Here is a 16,405-nt window from a genome sequence, read left to right on the forward strand (position 1 = left end):
TTGCTTGATCAAGTAATTGAGAAGCGGTTTCACATTTGGGAAGTTGGAACGGTATACCATTTTAAAATTGGTTTCAAACCGGATTTATGTGGTTTTCTATCGAATTAGGTTCGCAAAACCGTTTAAACTATGAGAAATATATGAGAATTTTTGATACGGGTATAAATAAGTTGAGAATTTATGATTCGAGAATATTTGAGACGAGGTCATATCTTTAAGTTGTTTTGGTACAATTGGATATTTCTGAAGAGTAAATAAGTCGTTGATCCTTAACGTGATTATGACATATGTCATGTTTTGGATTGTATAGAAAGTTTCTATTTTGTATATCTGAATCATCTAAGACTTATATCTATCATCCTGATTATAATTTTCAAATTTTTATTTTTGTTATATTATATTAATTTTTTTTCAATTTCTCAACTTTTATTGGATTAGTCATAAAATCATTGTAATCGAGTAGATAATTTTCACCAGTTGTTCATCCAATATATCTTTGGAGTAAAAAAAACTTCATGGTTCAAGAAATTATGTCACAAAACAATTTCAGAAATTATAAGAACTAAAATTATGCCAAAATGAAAGTAAATCAACATAAAATTTGTTTAATTTGTTTAGAAGACATTTTATAGGTGGTGATAAAGAGCATAATTTAACAATAAAATAATTTTGGGTGTAAGAACATATTTTTAATGGTAAAACATAGAGTACAATTATATGTGGTTACTTATTAAATGTTGCTTTGATGAATTTGTTGCATGTAAAATATTTTGTAAATAAGTTGTGAAACGTTTTTGAAATTTGACAATAATATTGTAATGATGAGTATTTTGTAAAAGTTTTAGTGGGATATAATTTAGCTTTAGATTATTATAATAATTGTTATTATATATTAAAAATATATAAATATAAATAAATGTATGAAGGTAAATACAAATATTCTCTAACTTAGATTATTTATAAATTTACTTTAGGAAAATAAAATTTCTGTATATATTTTCAAATTTTTTTTAAGCTTTATGATTTATTTTCTTCTACAATTTTTAAACTCGTATGTGTATATAAGAGCAAGTCACCGAAAGGAATAATAATACAAGTTAATTAAACACAATTCTATTCTTAAATTGACAGTTATGCATCACAAATCATGAATGTAGAGTTGAAGAACATCTGGTTTTAAGATATATCAAGACAATAAGAGGATTATTAGAGGCAAGAGACCACCATTTAGTTAAGCTCATTAAGTTAATATTAAGTTTATGGGCCATTTTTTTTTTTTTTTGGTTTTAAAGGTGTACAAATTAACATCATCTATTTGTTTTATGAAATCATTTAAATTTCAGAAGAATATTAAAATGGTGATTTTAAATACTCATCTTTTGGAACATGTTCATCATATGTTTACTTCCATTAAATTTTAAAACAACCGGTGTATGTGTTATGCGTTAGAGAGAGATTACATGGCATTTTACATCTTATCAAAGCCATTCTTTTCTATTTGTGTAAAATGACAAAATATGATTTAGTCAAACTCTTTGAATGCTATATTATCAAACCAAAATTTGAAGTTTGTGACTGACGACTAGAGTTGGTGTATTATATTTATATGGATCGACAACGATGGTCAATTATTGATTCGAAATTAAAAAGTTTAGTCATGGTCATTTGGATAACAAGATTATTTATTTAGTTTTTCTGATCCGGTCATTTTGTTTATTTTTCATTGTATTGTTTTTGTAATGGTGTAATAGCTACGTTCAGACTTCAGAGGCACTAAATCTACGGATTCCATGCATCACTCCATCGATCTGACTATTTTAATTATGGGCTTAGGGCCAGGCTGGGCCTATAATTTTTCTTCTGCTAATCTTAATTGAAAGCCTTTTAGGGGAAAAAAAATTGCAACGATTACTTAAAAAAGTTTAATTTCATTTTGGTTGCATTCTCAATATTTAATAGGATTCAGTAACATGTTGTAATTGTGTAAAAAAAAAAAAAAATGAAAATGTTTAAAAAAGGTATTTTTGAAAAGATATACCAAAAGAGTATTTCTAACAAATTCTCAATAATCTATCAAAAAGAGAAAAATATATAGACATATCCTAAAATGATTGGCGATACCTATCACATATTAGTAAAAGAATTGTAGATTATGTATTTTATTGTTATGTTAATTTTTTTTTGATATTTTTTTATTTACTTAAGTTGAATTTTCCGGTTATGTTATTCTTGATATAACAAGTTGTGGAAATAAGGATATATATATATATATATATATATCACATTACCTCTCTAATGTATCCTAAGAAGGTTATTTAAAAGAAGAAGATACGAGAGAACAAGTTTCATTGTGTTCTAAAAACAAACATGATGAATTTTCTTGACCCCTAGTTCTTAAACTGCTGTTTGGTAGGTCTTATTTTGGTTTACGTCTTGTGTAAATTATATCGTTGTTGTACCCGAACACAAGATGAACCTAATTAGTGTGTAATCTTTATAAACTATTTTTTGTTTATTTTTAACGAACTATTTTATAATTAAAGTTTTTATTTATATATCAGTAGTTATTTTTATTTCACTTTTTTCTCTGTAATAGATTCAATGAAAGTGTAACTCTATTTTATATTATTGTAGTGTAATGATATTTTAATCATCTTGTTGAATCAATTTGTCATATAAAGTCGTATCTATCAAATATATGAGTGTGTTACGTGTGTGTACGCCTAAACCATGTCGAGATCTAAATTAGTCCGTAAACAAACTACTTAAGCAATCTCCAAAACTCTTTTTTTTTTTTTTTTTTTGGCTATTGTCAACTAACGTACTGTATATAAGATACCAAATAAGATATTGTATTGTTATGATATGTCTAAACTAATTTTGACACAGATCGCAATATGTCAAATATCAATTTTACAACGTGTTACAAAATATTTTATTTAATAAGATAGTTTATCTATTGTAAAAAAAGAAAAGAAAAGATAGTTTCTCTAAACAATATTGATAATTTGATATTTCTTTCAGCCTATAAGGGCCAATTCATATTAATTGGTTCGATGCTCCACCTATCCAGCCACACTTTATTGCATATTACAAGCTTACACGATGAAACACAGAAAGCATAAAACAAACCAAAAACTCCAAAATACGGTTCAGATTCATTTAGACATTTTTGCCGCTAGCTCTCTAACAAACTTAGCAGCTACCATTGCCGTCATGTCGTCTGCGGTATCGCGCTGCGGGTTGTACTCAACAACATCTGCCCCGACCAAATCTCCCTGAAGGTTGTGTAAAATGTTAAGGACGTCTCGGAAAGAAAGGCCTCCTGGTTCGTAATGGGATACTCCGTGTGCAAATCCCGGATCAAGACAGTCAACATCAATCGAGATATACACGCCCTTCACTCCTTCCCCTAGTTTCTGTATAAACCACATTCAATTTATGACTTAAATAATATGTACAAAAAAACTCTATAAGGAGTGTATAAAGACCGAACGAAATTCCTCAAATTAAAGCTGAACCAAACTTTATTACAAAACCGAAGCAAACTGAACTCTAATTTACAATCACAACAACTTTATTATGTCTTATCTAAACTTAGAAATAAATTGATAGGTAGATACCAGATTTTCCAACATTTGGCGATCTTTTGAGAAGGTTCGCATCTCATACTGTTCTACTCCAAACCGCTTGCCTTGTTCTCGTCCTTCCTTGTTTATCGATCTGATCCCAACCTACAATAACAGTTTGGGTTCTCCTTAGGATTATGTTTTTTTTTATAGATTGCCCACGTATATACAAAAAAAGATATTGCACACCAACCTGTAAAAGTCTCCGGGCATAGCCACCTTCCATGATACGAGCAAAAGAAGATGCATGAGAGTAATAATTGCCTTCGAAACGGTCATATATATCTGGATGTGCATCAAGATGAAGAATGTCCACAGGTCCTCCAAGCTTCTCGGACACGGCTCTGACAACAGGATAAGATATAGAATGGTCTCCACCTATGACCAGCGGGCGCATTGGTTCCTTGTCACAATTAACAAAATCACAGTTACTTCATTGGCCTTAAACAAGAAATGTGTTGCTCTCAAACACTATAGAACTTCTCCAAGATGGCATAAGAGTAGATCTAATGGTCAAAGAGCTTACCTCTTCCATCACCAGCTTCACAGATTGGCTTACTACATTCATCAGTCTTTCATCATCAACACCCATTTCTCTAATCTCTTGTACCGGAATATCCCCAACATCACTTAGAATCCGTGGATCCTTTAGCTCCATCCCTATAAACAGAGTATTGAGTAATTATCTGTATAAAAATACCATGTGGCTATACAAAACATGTGAATGTGCAACATTTAAGATACAAGTTGGTAATTATACATAGAAAATCATGTTACCTTCTTCAGTGGTGGAGTTTGTGCTACCACACCAAATAGCCTCCCTTACATGAGGAGGAGCCAAGGCTGGGCCTTCAAGGAAAGAAGAGTTGTGACCAAGTGGTACTCCAAGAAGAGCTGTTGTAGCTTTAGCTCCTCCAATGAGTCGCACTAACTCTCCCTACACAATATATACAATACTCTATTTATTTCATACAACATAAAGAAACGAAATAACGAAAACGATAACCATAAGTGTATACTTTGACATATCCAAAAACAGAAATGAAAAAAAGAAACATTATATACTTTGAGTTTTGCTCTTTCACGGATGAGAGTTAAAGAAGCATCGATGACACGATTCTGCCCTGTCTCGACCAAAGAAGCAGGTAAGGACTGCAAGGTCGTGAACGGCGCAGAAATGAGTCTCTTGACATAGGGGTTTCCTCTCTGCCCAATCTTCCACATATTTGAAATTGTAAAGTCGAGTGGCCGTAATAGTAAGGGAACCAGTGATGATTGCTTTGCGATACCAGTGAGGAGTCATTCCGATTTTATGTCCTTATATACTAAAAGAAAATGAGAACATACATGTTTATTATCACATGTTCAAAATGTTTATGAATTATATGTATATACATTTATTTAAAATATTTGTGATATTCAAAGTTCAAACCTTATCTATCCTTAATAAAATTTTCTATAAATAATAAAATATTTGCTGGTTAGATATATCTATTGCATGATGGTGAAGATATATCGCATTTTTCAAAACTGAAATAATGTTTTGAATTGGGGAATGATTGGCATATAGGACCACCGGCCGGGTATGGTTACCGGATAGTTGTGCGCTTGTTGTGATTGGATTTTAAGTCTTGTTGTGTTGCGTGAAGAGCTTAGTGGCATGTGAACTTGCTTGAGTTGAGGACAAATTGGTGTTCGAACAACGTGATTGATGGATTTAAGTTTGTTACAATTTTGCAATTTATCATTTTTGTAAATTACTGACCAGTAAATGGAGACAACAACAACTCGATTCTTGTGATAAGAACGAATGGCCATAAAAAAATCTACCAATTTTCCAAATAAGCGATGCTAAAAAGTAAAAACACACGTAATAAACGAGTGTCGAATTGTAGCTGGTCCCGAAGAGTTATGTTTAATCGATTTGGAAAATGACAGAAAGTAATACGTGTCAATGGGTCGCTGTGCAGAGGTGAAAACAACAAATACGTGCCCACTTTTCTACTCACTTCTCTAAATAAAATCAAAAACAATAACGTAACACTCTTTGCTTCTTTTAGATAAGACGCTCATATAAATTGATCAAGAAAATGGATTTTTTAGGCTAATTCGGTGATAACCGATGTATTAACCTAGTTATCGGTGTTTCAAGCTTATGCTAGTTGTGTTCTGACAATGATATAAAATGTTTTAATTTTTTTGCATATTTGGTATTGTGGACCTTGATCGGTTAAACTACTCATAATATATATATATATATATATATATATATATATATATATATATATATATATATATATATATATATTCTTTTTCATGTTCTTATATGGGTTAAAAATTTAATTAAGAAAGCTTAATTAAACAAGTTAGAAGGATGGAATTAAAGAAGAATTGAAAATTTTTGAAGAAAAAGATAAGGTTTCCTCAAAAACAATGTAAAACTAGGGTTTTTTTTTTATTATTAGTTGGATGTTATACATGGAGTGGGAATTCCCTTATTATAGGATTCTCTAAATTATAGAAAAAGTCTATTTTCCTTAAATTTCGGATCGAATATAAGTTAAATTTTCTTTTTTGATGATCAAATCAGATTTAGAGGCGGTTTTGGAGGTTGGTCGGTTGACTTCGTCGGACTTCCGCTTATAAATCTATTTAGATGGCCCAAAAGAGATTCTCCAATTTAGTTGATCTTCAAAATTATTTAGTTTACCTTTGGTTTAAGTCGGTATGACATGGATGTAAAACCCCGCACCAACACAATGTAACAGAAGAAATCGATCTTCAAATGTACAAGTACGCTTATTAAGCATGTAGAAAAGAACGAGTTTGCTTCTCTAGGACCAGTTTCAAAAGATCTACAATATTTATTGACATTATTGTCTTGTCTAGGGCAAACGAAAAGGTTTGTTCTCTACCTTATAAATGGAAGATTTTTTTTTTATGAATGTGCAATCAACACGTATTCCAAAAATGGCATGGGATGCTCAGTAAAACTTTTATTGTACATGATAAATGGGTACGGTCCAATATATGTAAATCATGAATAAACATACGAGTTATTTACGAGATAGCATTTAATCACAAGAGTATTGTCTGTTTCAGCACTTTTGTCCATGCTTCTGGATTTAGCATTTTTTCTATTGTTAAATTACATAATTAACCCTCAAAAATTGCAGCTTGCAGGGCAATTATAATTGTTTTAGTTTTTTTTTTTGCTGTTTGCTTCCTCCTTTCGACATCAATGCTTATATGAAATTAAAAGAAAATAAATTTGTGACCTCTTTGTAACATCCTCAGATCCGCTTTCTGATTCAGTGATATATCTCATCTGCTTGGTTGTCTAAATCGGTAGATATGAAGTCCACAATCTCTAGAATCTACCAATATCATCTTACCAGAACTTCAATCGGATCTGCTATTCCAAGTCTTCAAATAGCAAATTGCACTTGCAACTCAAGGATTTCCGAGCAGTTTCTGGCGTAGGTAGGTTGGACTTCAGTAGTTGGCGCAACTCCAAACTGAGTCCCAACGACTCAACACGAGCTTGCATCTGAGTGGCATCACCCTCAGTCTGAATAGCCGATTTCAGATCCGACGAAGGATAACCAGCGAACACGGTGCCATTTTCAGAGCGTAGATCGTTCGATGCAGACACGAGGATCTCTTGGTGTACAAATTTGACGAAGACACGCCATGACTTCAGCTCGTCACGACCGTGGTTGAGCATGGTTATGACAGAATCGAACTGGTAGGGTTGGCTCATGGTGTCGTTGGCAGGGATCTTAGAACCAACGTAGTACTTCACTGTCATCAGGTATAAGCCTTCAACTAGATCTCTAATTCTTCTAATTTACTCTCTCTTCTGTGTGGGCTATATAGCCAGATGCGTATTATTTGCCCTTTTGATTTTGATATGTCTCTCTTACTAGTTGTCATCTGTTTGTTAAGTAGCCAACTCTAATTTATGCTTATTGTCCATGGATTCCCCTCTTATGTTGTCATTGGATATGTGATTTATTTTGCCATCTCAGTTCTGATTGGGTTCCATTTGTTGTTCCTGCTTAAGCTTTTGTTAACTTTACTTGGCTTTATCTCTTATCTTGTTATTACCGTTTACTATTGCTTCACCTGCCCTATGGGATACGTTATGGTTTCATATGCTTCTTGACCATGGGGTTGACTTATTTGCTTGTTCTGGAAGATTTTTGTCGTCTATACGCTGCACATCTTGTTCGATCGATTGTGTAATTTGTGTTTAGGCTCACATATTCATGTAGTCCTTTAAGTCTACTTTATTGTCTCATTTGGTGTTTGGATTCCTTCAGTTGTATAACCCTAGGGTTTAGTGTTCTATTTAGAGTGAGTTTCATTTATTTCTTGGGTTACTCTGGTAATTGTCCTTAGGATATAGTTTCTTTCTTAATACATGTGTGTTTCACTTGGTCCTTGGGTTCCCTAGTTACAATCCTTATGGTAAAGTTTTTTCCTCAATACATGTGTTTCATTTGGTCATTGGGCTCCCTAGTCACAATCCTTAGGGTATAATTTTTTCCTTAATACGTGTGTCTTTCATTTGGTCCTTTGGTTCCCTTAGTTACAATCCTTAGGGTATAATTATTTTATTAATTCCTGTGTGTTTGAAATGAAAGAGAAGTTGTTGAATATGAAAGAAATGGTAAGGTTTCTCTAAGGAATTGATATCGTTGCTCGATGAAATAAACTCTGCAAATGATCTGCAAGAAGCTTTTGATATTATCGGAGTTCTGGCTGATGTTGGGAATGGAAAAGGTTGAGAGAAAGTTTTGGTTTCGGGAATGAAGTAGAGCTATGTGTGTTTTATTTTGTTGGGTCTGTCATTGATATTTGTGATTGATTGTCGAGAATTGCCGTTGTTGTAAACACTTGTTTTATTGTCTTATCAATGCAAACACACATATTGCTCTTTGCATAACATGGCAGCCATCTAATTACAACTCACTAGAACGTGTCCGATTTGAAAAAATTCCAAATTTGAACCATAAGCCACATTTTCAATTTGCATAAAATAAAAACAGTGACCAACCAAAGTGGTCGGCACAATGAACGACTTTCAAGGTCAAAATCCCGTGCATCTACACCAAGTATACAACAGTCATTTTTTGTCAAAAAAAGCCTAAATCTAGAAGCATGGACAAAAATGCTCAATTTCAAACTTTTTGTGGGACAAAGGTCCAATTAGACAATTTCCCCTAAACATACATATATTACCGATAAGGCCTACTTGAAATAGCTAAATTTTTTCATGTCAAAGACTTCGAACACGAGCTAATTATATTTTTTGAAAACATTTCTATGTCCGATTAGCTTTCTCTACATATATAGGCAAACAGGTTCCCAACTTATTACTTAATTAGATTAAGATCCGTGCTAGCACGAGTTGAAATTTATTTTATTTATATATTATAATTTTTATATAAAATATAATTTATATGATTGTTTTTAAAAGTTTTTTTGGATTAAATATTATGCAATAAAATCATATGCTAAATATGAGATTTAAAAAAGATACTTATTTTGTAAGTTTTATATTGTTAATGATTCTAGATAAGTACTCTTGCTATAACACTGGTTAAATTATATTGTATACAAAATTTTGTATATTTTCTATTTTAAAATAAAATTTTAATATGTTGTATTAGCTTATGTACGTGAAGTTATTTCAACAATGTATATTCTACCTCATGACTTGAATGTTATTATAAGACATAATTTTGTGAATTTGATTTTTAAAAAGCGAGTTATTATATTATGAGTAATTTAATATATTGTTATACTTTTTTGTTTTAATATACTTGGTTTTTTGAATTTTTTTCATATTATAGTGGCATATTATTGACATTACTATAACAAACCAATTTAGAGTGTTTATAGTTTCTAACTTTAATATCAAGTTTCAATATTTTAAAAATACTTCAAAATAAATTATTTAAAATTTATTATATTATATAAAATTATAAAATTCAACAAAAAATATGAAATTGAATTTAAATATTTAAATTTTGACCCGTTACTCAGTAAAATTTAATTCAATAGATATTATTTTTAAAGACAAATATTAATAAAACTTGAATATTTTATAGAGTGAATCATTTATATTTGTTTTTGAAAAATTCAACTTATGGTATATCCGGAAATAAAACTAATTTTTTAATTATAATAAACAATATGATAATTTATTTGTTTCACAAAATAGACTCATATATAAAAATGTGAGGTGAAGTAATAATTAACAAATTAATATGTTAAGTTAGATATACAAACAATTTTATTTGATGAATAATTTAATAAAAGAAATTAATATGGTAAGTTAGATGATATCAAATGATTCTTTAGAATATATTTTTTAAGATTTTTGGAAAGTGTAAATCGAGACTATACAAATAATATAAAACTTAATATATAACCTATTTGTAACCAATTTATTAAAATTATATAGTCTACAAAACAATGTTGTGTACTTCCGTTTTATTATATAGGGGATATATGAAATGTTGTTGATAAAAAGAAAACATATACTCCATTTGTTTCATAATATATGATGTTTTCAAGTTTTTATGTAACTTTTAGATTAATTCAATGTTTTCACGTGAAAAAATATAAAAATAAATCACGAGTAACTTTTAGATTAATTCTATTATTTCTGATTGGTTAAAATTGTTAAAAGTAAATATTTTTTTAATCTATGTACTTTTAGTTAAAACATATTATATTTTGAAACATTGGGAATACAATTTTATAACAATCATATTTACATTAACTCACCTCAATTTCCCACCAAAAAGTATAAGGGCCTGACTGGTTCAACCGCAGCGTTTGCGGTTGCGGTTGCGGGAGATTGCGGAAGCGGATGGTTGCGGTTTCAAGCGTTATTAAGCGTTTTGAATGACTAGTTTAGCGTTTTAAAATGGGTGAGTTTGCGGGAGTTTATGACTGGTTGACCAGCGGATGCAATAGCGGTTAAAACATAAAAGATATAATATATAATTATATAAATTTTTTAAAATACCAAAATTTTTATTAAACTTGATTTATAATTAAAATTCATTAAAATAATACTAAAATAATTATTTAAAAAACAAATAAATTTCATATTGAAATACTTATTACTTTATGCATTTGGCTTTTTACCAAAATTTTAATCAAGTAATTTGATAAATGACAAAACATATGTTTTAGATGATAGATCTTCTTTCTTAAATCTCACACACTCAGTAAGTTCCGTGGGGCAGTATTTGCATCGGTAGTAATGATTAAACGAGAGTTGAGAAGAGTCACTCGTGATTTATTTTTATATTTTCCCCAAATATTCTTATTTTCTTTAATTTCTGATGAAATGTTTTATTTTTATTTAGATTGTTTTGAACTTAAATGCGATGTGCCATTAAGTTTAATCAAGTTTTCCGGGTTATTGTTAATTAAAATCTTATTTTCTTCCAATTGTTTATTTTTTAATATTCTCAATTGTATTCGTACTTTATTTTCTCCCATCCTTAATGAATAAAATAGTTAGGTAAAAGATATATATAATAAATATTTCATTAACATTAATTTGTATCAAGTAAAAAAAAAAAATCCAAACGCAATCGCCACATCTTGCGGGAAGCAGCTTTTGGAATTTAATGGTTTAAAGCGATTGGAAGTGATTTGGAACGATTGGGAGCGGTTAGTGTGATTGGTACCAATAGCTAGCAACCGCTACCAGCCGCAAACGCAGCGTTTGCAGGAGGTAGCGGGAGAACCAATCAATACCTAAGTGGGATCGGATTTGAATCTCGCTTCCCTCCTAATTTTGTCAAATTTTTAGAAACACAACGTACTCTGTTCTGTCTATTAACATTATCATCTTTCTCTCTTTATCTATTTTTTTCTAACTCGAGGGAAGATTTAATTTTCTCCAACATCGATTTAAGGATTAAAGAAATTTAAAACGTAGAAGACGTTGTCTCTTTCTTATATATAACATATAACATGGAATCATGATAAGCATTGTATGACAATTTGTGAGTTTTTTTTATAAGAAAAAACACACACGTTGTATATATTATCTCTTCAAATCATGTTCTTCCGCTGCATGACACACCCATTAGTTGTGATATATAATACAACATTAACATACCGTTTGTTTAACCCTTTGTTTTTAACTATTTACAGAAAACAGTGATGCTGGAGGAAGATGAAAGACTGTTTATGCAGGTAAAATCAACCCAAAATCATAGCAGAAACCTGAGATAGTCTGCAGCTGCAACATTATACTTGTTTCATATTATCTTGGCTTAGCTATTATCATTTAATCTCCGACTGAGAAGAAGGTGAGTATTCCTTCATCTCTATTCTCTCAGATACATTCTGAGGGATCAATTTATGTATTTTGAGTTTGCGTTGATTCTCTGATGAAGCCAAGACATGACTCATTATGTGTTTAAATTTCTGATCTTGAATGAGGTTAACTTTGTTCAACCTTCAACTTTGTGTCATGGCTTGTACTCAGCACCAACAAGCCGAGATCAACTTTCTTCAGCACCAACAAGCCAAGAGCACCAACAACACCAACTTCATGGTTTATGCTTGTACTTCAAGCCTCAACTTAAAGCAAGTTTTTTTTTTTTAAATAATGCTAATAAGAACTTTGTTTAAAACTTTACCATTGGAGGTATATATTATTAAAAAGTTTTAACAAAATTCTTAGCTTAAGAATTTGTATTTTTTGTAGTTAAAATAATGTTAAATAACTTGGTAACATATTTACCATTGGAGATGTCCTAATTATTTGATTCACAAAGATACAGTAAGTGGATTGTATTCAATCTAACAATATTCCAAGCGATTTTAGCTTTCACAAGATTTTAAATGATTTTGATGATTTTAGGGAACTTGAGATGATTTATTGTAAAATTCTTTCAAGTTCCATCTAAAACCATGAAATTTAGATTTTTATATTTATAACTAAATAAATCCTCTCAAATCCTCTACAATCTAAGAAAATTATTAAAATTCAAATCTACAAACTGTTTTGAATAACAGTGGATGTTAAGGTGGATTTTAAAATTATTAGTTTAATAACAATGAATTTCGTGAGACTTTTTAAAATCCATGATTGAATAACATAAAATTTGTAAATTTTACACAAATTATTTAAAATGTCAAGTTGAATACATCTCCCTAAATGTATGCATTTTCTTTTAATCATCGATTATATCATCATTAGACATAGTTGATATAATTATATTCAAAGATACCTAACTACTTGTAGATATGATCAAAAATTAGAATTTGTAATTTATTTGTGAGTTTGTGGAAAAAAAATCAAAATAATTAGAGAATTTGTGTACATTGAATCAAAGACATATCATGTATACAAAAGCTTTCCATAACAGAAATCCTTTATCGACAAAAAAAAAAAAAAAAAAAAAAACAGGAACCCTTTTGTGGATATGAATTACCTGTTTACTAGGTACTATCCCGCGAAAAACCGCGGGCTGAACTTTTTTTTATGAAAATTTGTAATAATTTATTTTGTTATTATGTTATTTATAATGGTTTGTGATTAAAAATTTGTATTTTTGAATTTTAAAAATGTTTATTGAAAACCTGTCAATAAAACATTTGCATGTAATGAATAAAATAATTTAGACATTTGTGAAATCTTTGCTATAGTTGTGAAGTAAGTAAAAAAATATAAATAACATGTAAAAAAAAATTATCTGTTAGTTTTTTTGAAGTACAAATTAGTTTTGATTCTAACAGATTTTTTTTTATTTTTCTACAATTTATTTTATTTGATGTTTCCCCTATTTTCGTTTTTTAATTAAAAATATTTATTTAATTTATTATTTAATCTTAATTAAGTTTTTCAAATGACAATTAAATGTAATTTTTTATACATTTTAAGGTTAGTTTTATATTTGTATTTCTCAATTAATATAATAGGATTACACTAATCCCACATTTAAATCTGGCATTTTTTTTTCTTTTCCTTTTAAATCTGGGATCTCTCTATAGTTTTTTTTTTCGCCTAAAATCTTTGGAAACTCTTATGTGACTTTGGTATTTTTTGAAAAGTATGAATATATTCTGATAACTCAGGAGTGATCTTAAATGTTTCTTAGTCCACCGAGATATCAGGACTTTTCTCCCTTTAACACTGCTATAACCCAAGTAAGAGGTTATGATTAGAAGGCCTTTTCTAATGTTAAAACAAAAAAAATGGATAGAAGCCTACGTAACCCACAAGAGTCAAGAGGGTTTGTTTATACACAATACAGTCATGCAATGCTACTTTCAGAAACAGCATGTCTCAAGCTAGTTGGTGAGTTCAAATTTAGAGTCTAGACTTATAGAGGAACAACAATGTTCGGACAAGCTAACTAACTAACCTCTTAAAGCATAAAGTTGACATTTTAGATTGCAGAATCATAATAATAAAGTAAAACAGAAAAAAATAAAACAAAAGTTCTCATAACAGAAATAGTTGAAGGAAAGTTTTACAACTTATTATGAAACGAAAGTTCTCCTAACAGAAATAGTTGAAGGAAAGTTCTACAACTTATTACTAAACGAAAGTTCTCATAACATAAATATAAAAGTTCCAAACAAATAAATAAGACAACGATAGAGAAACACAACTCACTTGCCTCATCCACAGTTGTCTACGATGCATTTACACTTGCATCTGCATCAGTCGCAGCTACAGTTCCGCTGCATCGACCGCAGCTACAGTTTCCGCTGCATCGACCGCAGCTACAGTTTCCGCTGCATCTATCTCTGGTACACCTTCCTCTGCATTGGTCTCAGCTACAGATTCCGCTGAATGGGTCTCAGCTACAGTTTTCTCTGCATTGGTCTTAGCTACAGTTTGCGCTGCATGGGTCTCAGCTACAGTTTCCGCTGCACAAGAATTCATTGAAGCTTTGGGGTGTAACTTGGCTCTCTTATTCATGCGTCTTCGAGTTCTAGGAGCAGCTTGAGGAATGGGGGAAAGCACTCCTTTGAACACGACTGAGCCCTTCTTCACGGTTACCAGGTAACCGCTTTCAAACTTCCCATCGATGATCCCAGTAACCTTAGCGCCAGGTTTAAGTTCTTGAGGTTCTGAATGAAATCATAACGCAAATCTCAACACTCCAAAATAAGATAAAGTAAGAGAACCTAAAGAACATATTAAACTATAAAGTATATAGATACAAATTCAACATGCAATGATGCAAACATATCCAAAAACATTGAATAATTTAATTACCCATGCCACGCTTTGTAGATCTTCGGACAGGGCGTTTCGGTGCTTTCTCTGCGATAAAAGGACGAATATGTGTATATTAATCTTGGAGATCAATTAGATATAAGAAAACATATATATGATTGGTATTTTTTTCAGACCAATCCCCTTAAATGTAGCACGCGGAGCTCGGAAGAAATACACATGCTCAAACTCAAGGAGCGTTCTTTCATAATTAGCCCTTAAAACAGATGCTGCATTTGTTACAACTGTCTTAAAGTTGAATAAGCCAATCACTTCTGTGCATCGGCGATTCTTGATCACCTAGAATCAAATATGATATAATTATATATATATATATATATATTTAATGCAAGAAACAATGATAGCTTCCAAACTTCATGTTCAATGGCATCCACGAATTACTAGTTACCTCTTGAAGACCACCACGCAATGTGACCTCGATGAACAGCCGATGCAGATCGAGACTGGTTCCATCCATAAGAGGGATCCTTTACAAAAGGCAAAAAAAAATCATAAATATTCCATGAAATGAAATATTATTTAAGATAATAAATTAATTGAAGCACAAACAATGAACATATTAAAAGAGGATAAAAGCAATTTCCATTTCCAAACACTTTACTTTTAAAACATTTTGGCACTAACGGGTAACCCAAAAAAACAAAATATATATCCTTGACCTATTCATGGTTTAGCATTTCAAATTTTGTTAAAAGCAAATAAAAAATGATTTTGGACTAACAACTTTAAGAACAAAATAGATCCAATTCAATAAGCCACACACACTTTCGTGCCTTAACGATTCTCAAACCTAATGATATTTGGATTCCTCTCCAAATAAATTTCATAACCATAAATTTCGTACAACACGAGTAATTGACCAAGAAAAAAAAGTAATAAGACTTTTTTTTTTGAGAAATAAGTTTTGGGCCAAAGCCCGTATATAATTTATCTTGACAGGACTATCACTTTCCAGATTTTCCTATAGAAAAAATCATCATTCTACAAGCGTTTCTTGAACATAGGAAATCAGGTCTTCCTATTCTTTTTGAAAGATCATGCCTTCGCAACTCGACCACACAAGGGATTGCAAAAAAAATTGCTTGAATCTCTAATAAACTCATCAAGGAATGTAGACTAGGCTTTTACATCCACAATAATAATGTGTAAACCAATTGTTTCATCAAGAAAATGCATAATGAAAACAAAAAAGTCATATAAGAAAAATAAAACTCACTTAAAATGTTGCCCAGAAGATTCGAGAAAATCTCGAAGCGTATCCCAAAAAAGTTTAGGATTTTGGACAAGATCTTCATACATAGATGTACGAGAGGAATCACCTTTTTCTAAAGCAGAAAAGCCATTAGCGGGAACCACTTCAATTTGTGATTTACCTATCGACATCAGTTCTTTTCGGTCGAGAGGTAAACAGGTGTTCAACCTTTAGAGATAAAATAAACTTTAAAGCATGATTCTTCTTATCTGAAAGTAGGAAAAATAC

The 16,405-nt window shown here is 30.8% G+C and overlaps 2 protein-coding genes across 2 annotated transcripts; both read right to left on the bottom strand.

Annotated features, from left to right (window-relative positions):
• Window positions 1–2,985: 2,985 nt before the first annotated feature.
• Window positions 2,986–5,220, bottom strand: LOC104707197 (arginase 2, chloroplastic/mitochondrial). Its single transcript, XM_087461688.1, has 6 exons — window positions 4,695–5,220; window positions 4,407–4,566; window positions 4,156–4,289; window positions 3,823–4,032; window positions 3,624–3,734; window positions 2,986–3,419 (listed from the first exon to the last, which is right to left on the bottom strand). The coding sequence occupies exons 1-6, from the start codon at window positions 4,851–4,853 to the stop codon at window positions 3,159–3,161; spliced, it is 1,035 nt and encodes a 344-aa protein (XP_087317814.1). The 5' UTR covers window positions 4,854–5,220; the 3' UTR covers window positions 2,986–3,158.
• Window positions 5,221–14,105: 8,885 nt separating this feature from the next.
• LOC104707198 (putative high mobility group B protein 11) lies at window positions 14,106–16,405 on the bottom strand. The gene is made up of 5 exons (XM_010423496.3): window positions 16,142–16,405; window positions 15,314–15,392; window positions 15,042–15,204; window positions 14,905–14,952; window positions 14,106–14,756 (listed from the first exon to the last, which is right to left on the bottom strand). The coding sequence occupies exons 1-5, from the start codon at window positions 16,306–16,308 to the stop codon at window positions 14,353–14,355; spliced, it is 861 nt and encodes a 286-aa protein (XP_010421798.1). The 5' UTR covers window positions 16,309–16,405; the 3' UTR covers window positions 14,106–14,352.

This window comes from Camelina sativa, chromosome 8 (genome assembly GCF_030686135.1).
Source record: "Camelina sativa cultivar CO46 ecotype springtype chromosome 8, ASM3068613v1".
Taxonomy (NCBI): Eukaryota; Viridiplantae; Streptophyta; class Magnoliopsida; order Brassicales; family Brassicaceae; genus Camelina; species Camelina sativa.

Bases quoted from the DNA above. Each gene is read 5' to 3' on its own strand.
- LOC104707198 (XM_010423496.3), bottom strand. From the start codon at position 16,308: ATGTCGATAGGTAAATCACAAATTGAAGTGGTTCCCGCTAATGGCTTT. The intron at 14,953-15,041 runs GTCTGAAAAAAA...CTTTTATCGCAG, and splicing joins TGCTACATTTAAGGGGATTG to AGAAAGCACCGAAACGCCCT. The intron at 14,757-14,904 runs GTAATTAAATTA...GATTTCATTCAG, and splicing joins ATCTACAAAGCGTGGCATGG to AACCTCAAGAACTTAAACCT.
- LOC104707197 (XM_087461688.1), bottom strand. From the start codon at position 4,853: ATGTGGAAGATTGGGCAGAGAGGAAACCCCTATGTCAAGAGACTCATT. The intron at 4,567-4,694 runs GTATATAATGTT...TATATTGTGTAG, and splicing joins GTGAAAGAGCAAAACTCAAA to GGAGAGTTAGTGCGACTCAT. The intron at 3,420-3,623 runs GTATCTACCTAT...TGGTTTATACAG, and splicing joins GCCAAATGTTGGAAAATCTG to AAACTAGGGGAAGGAGTGAA.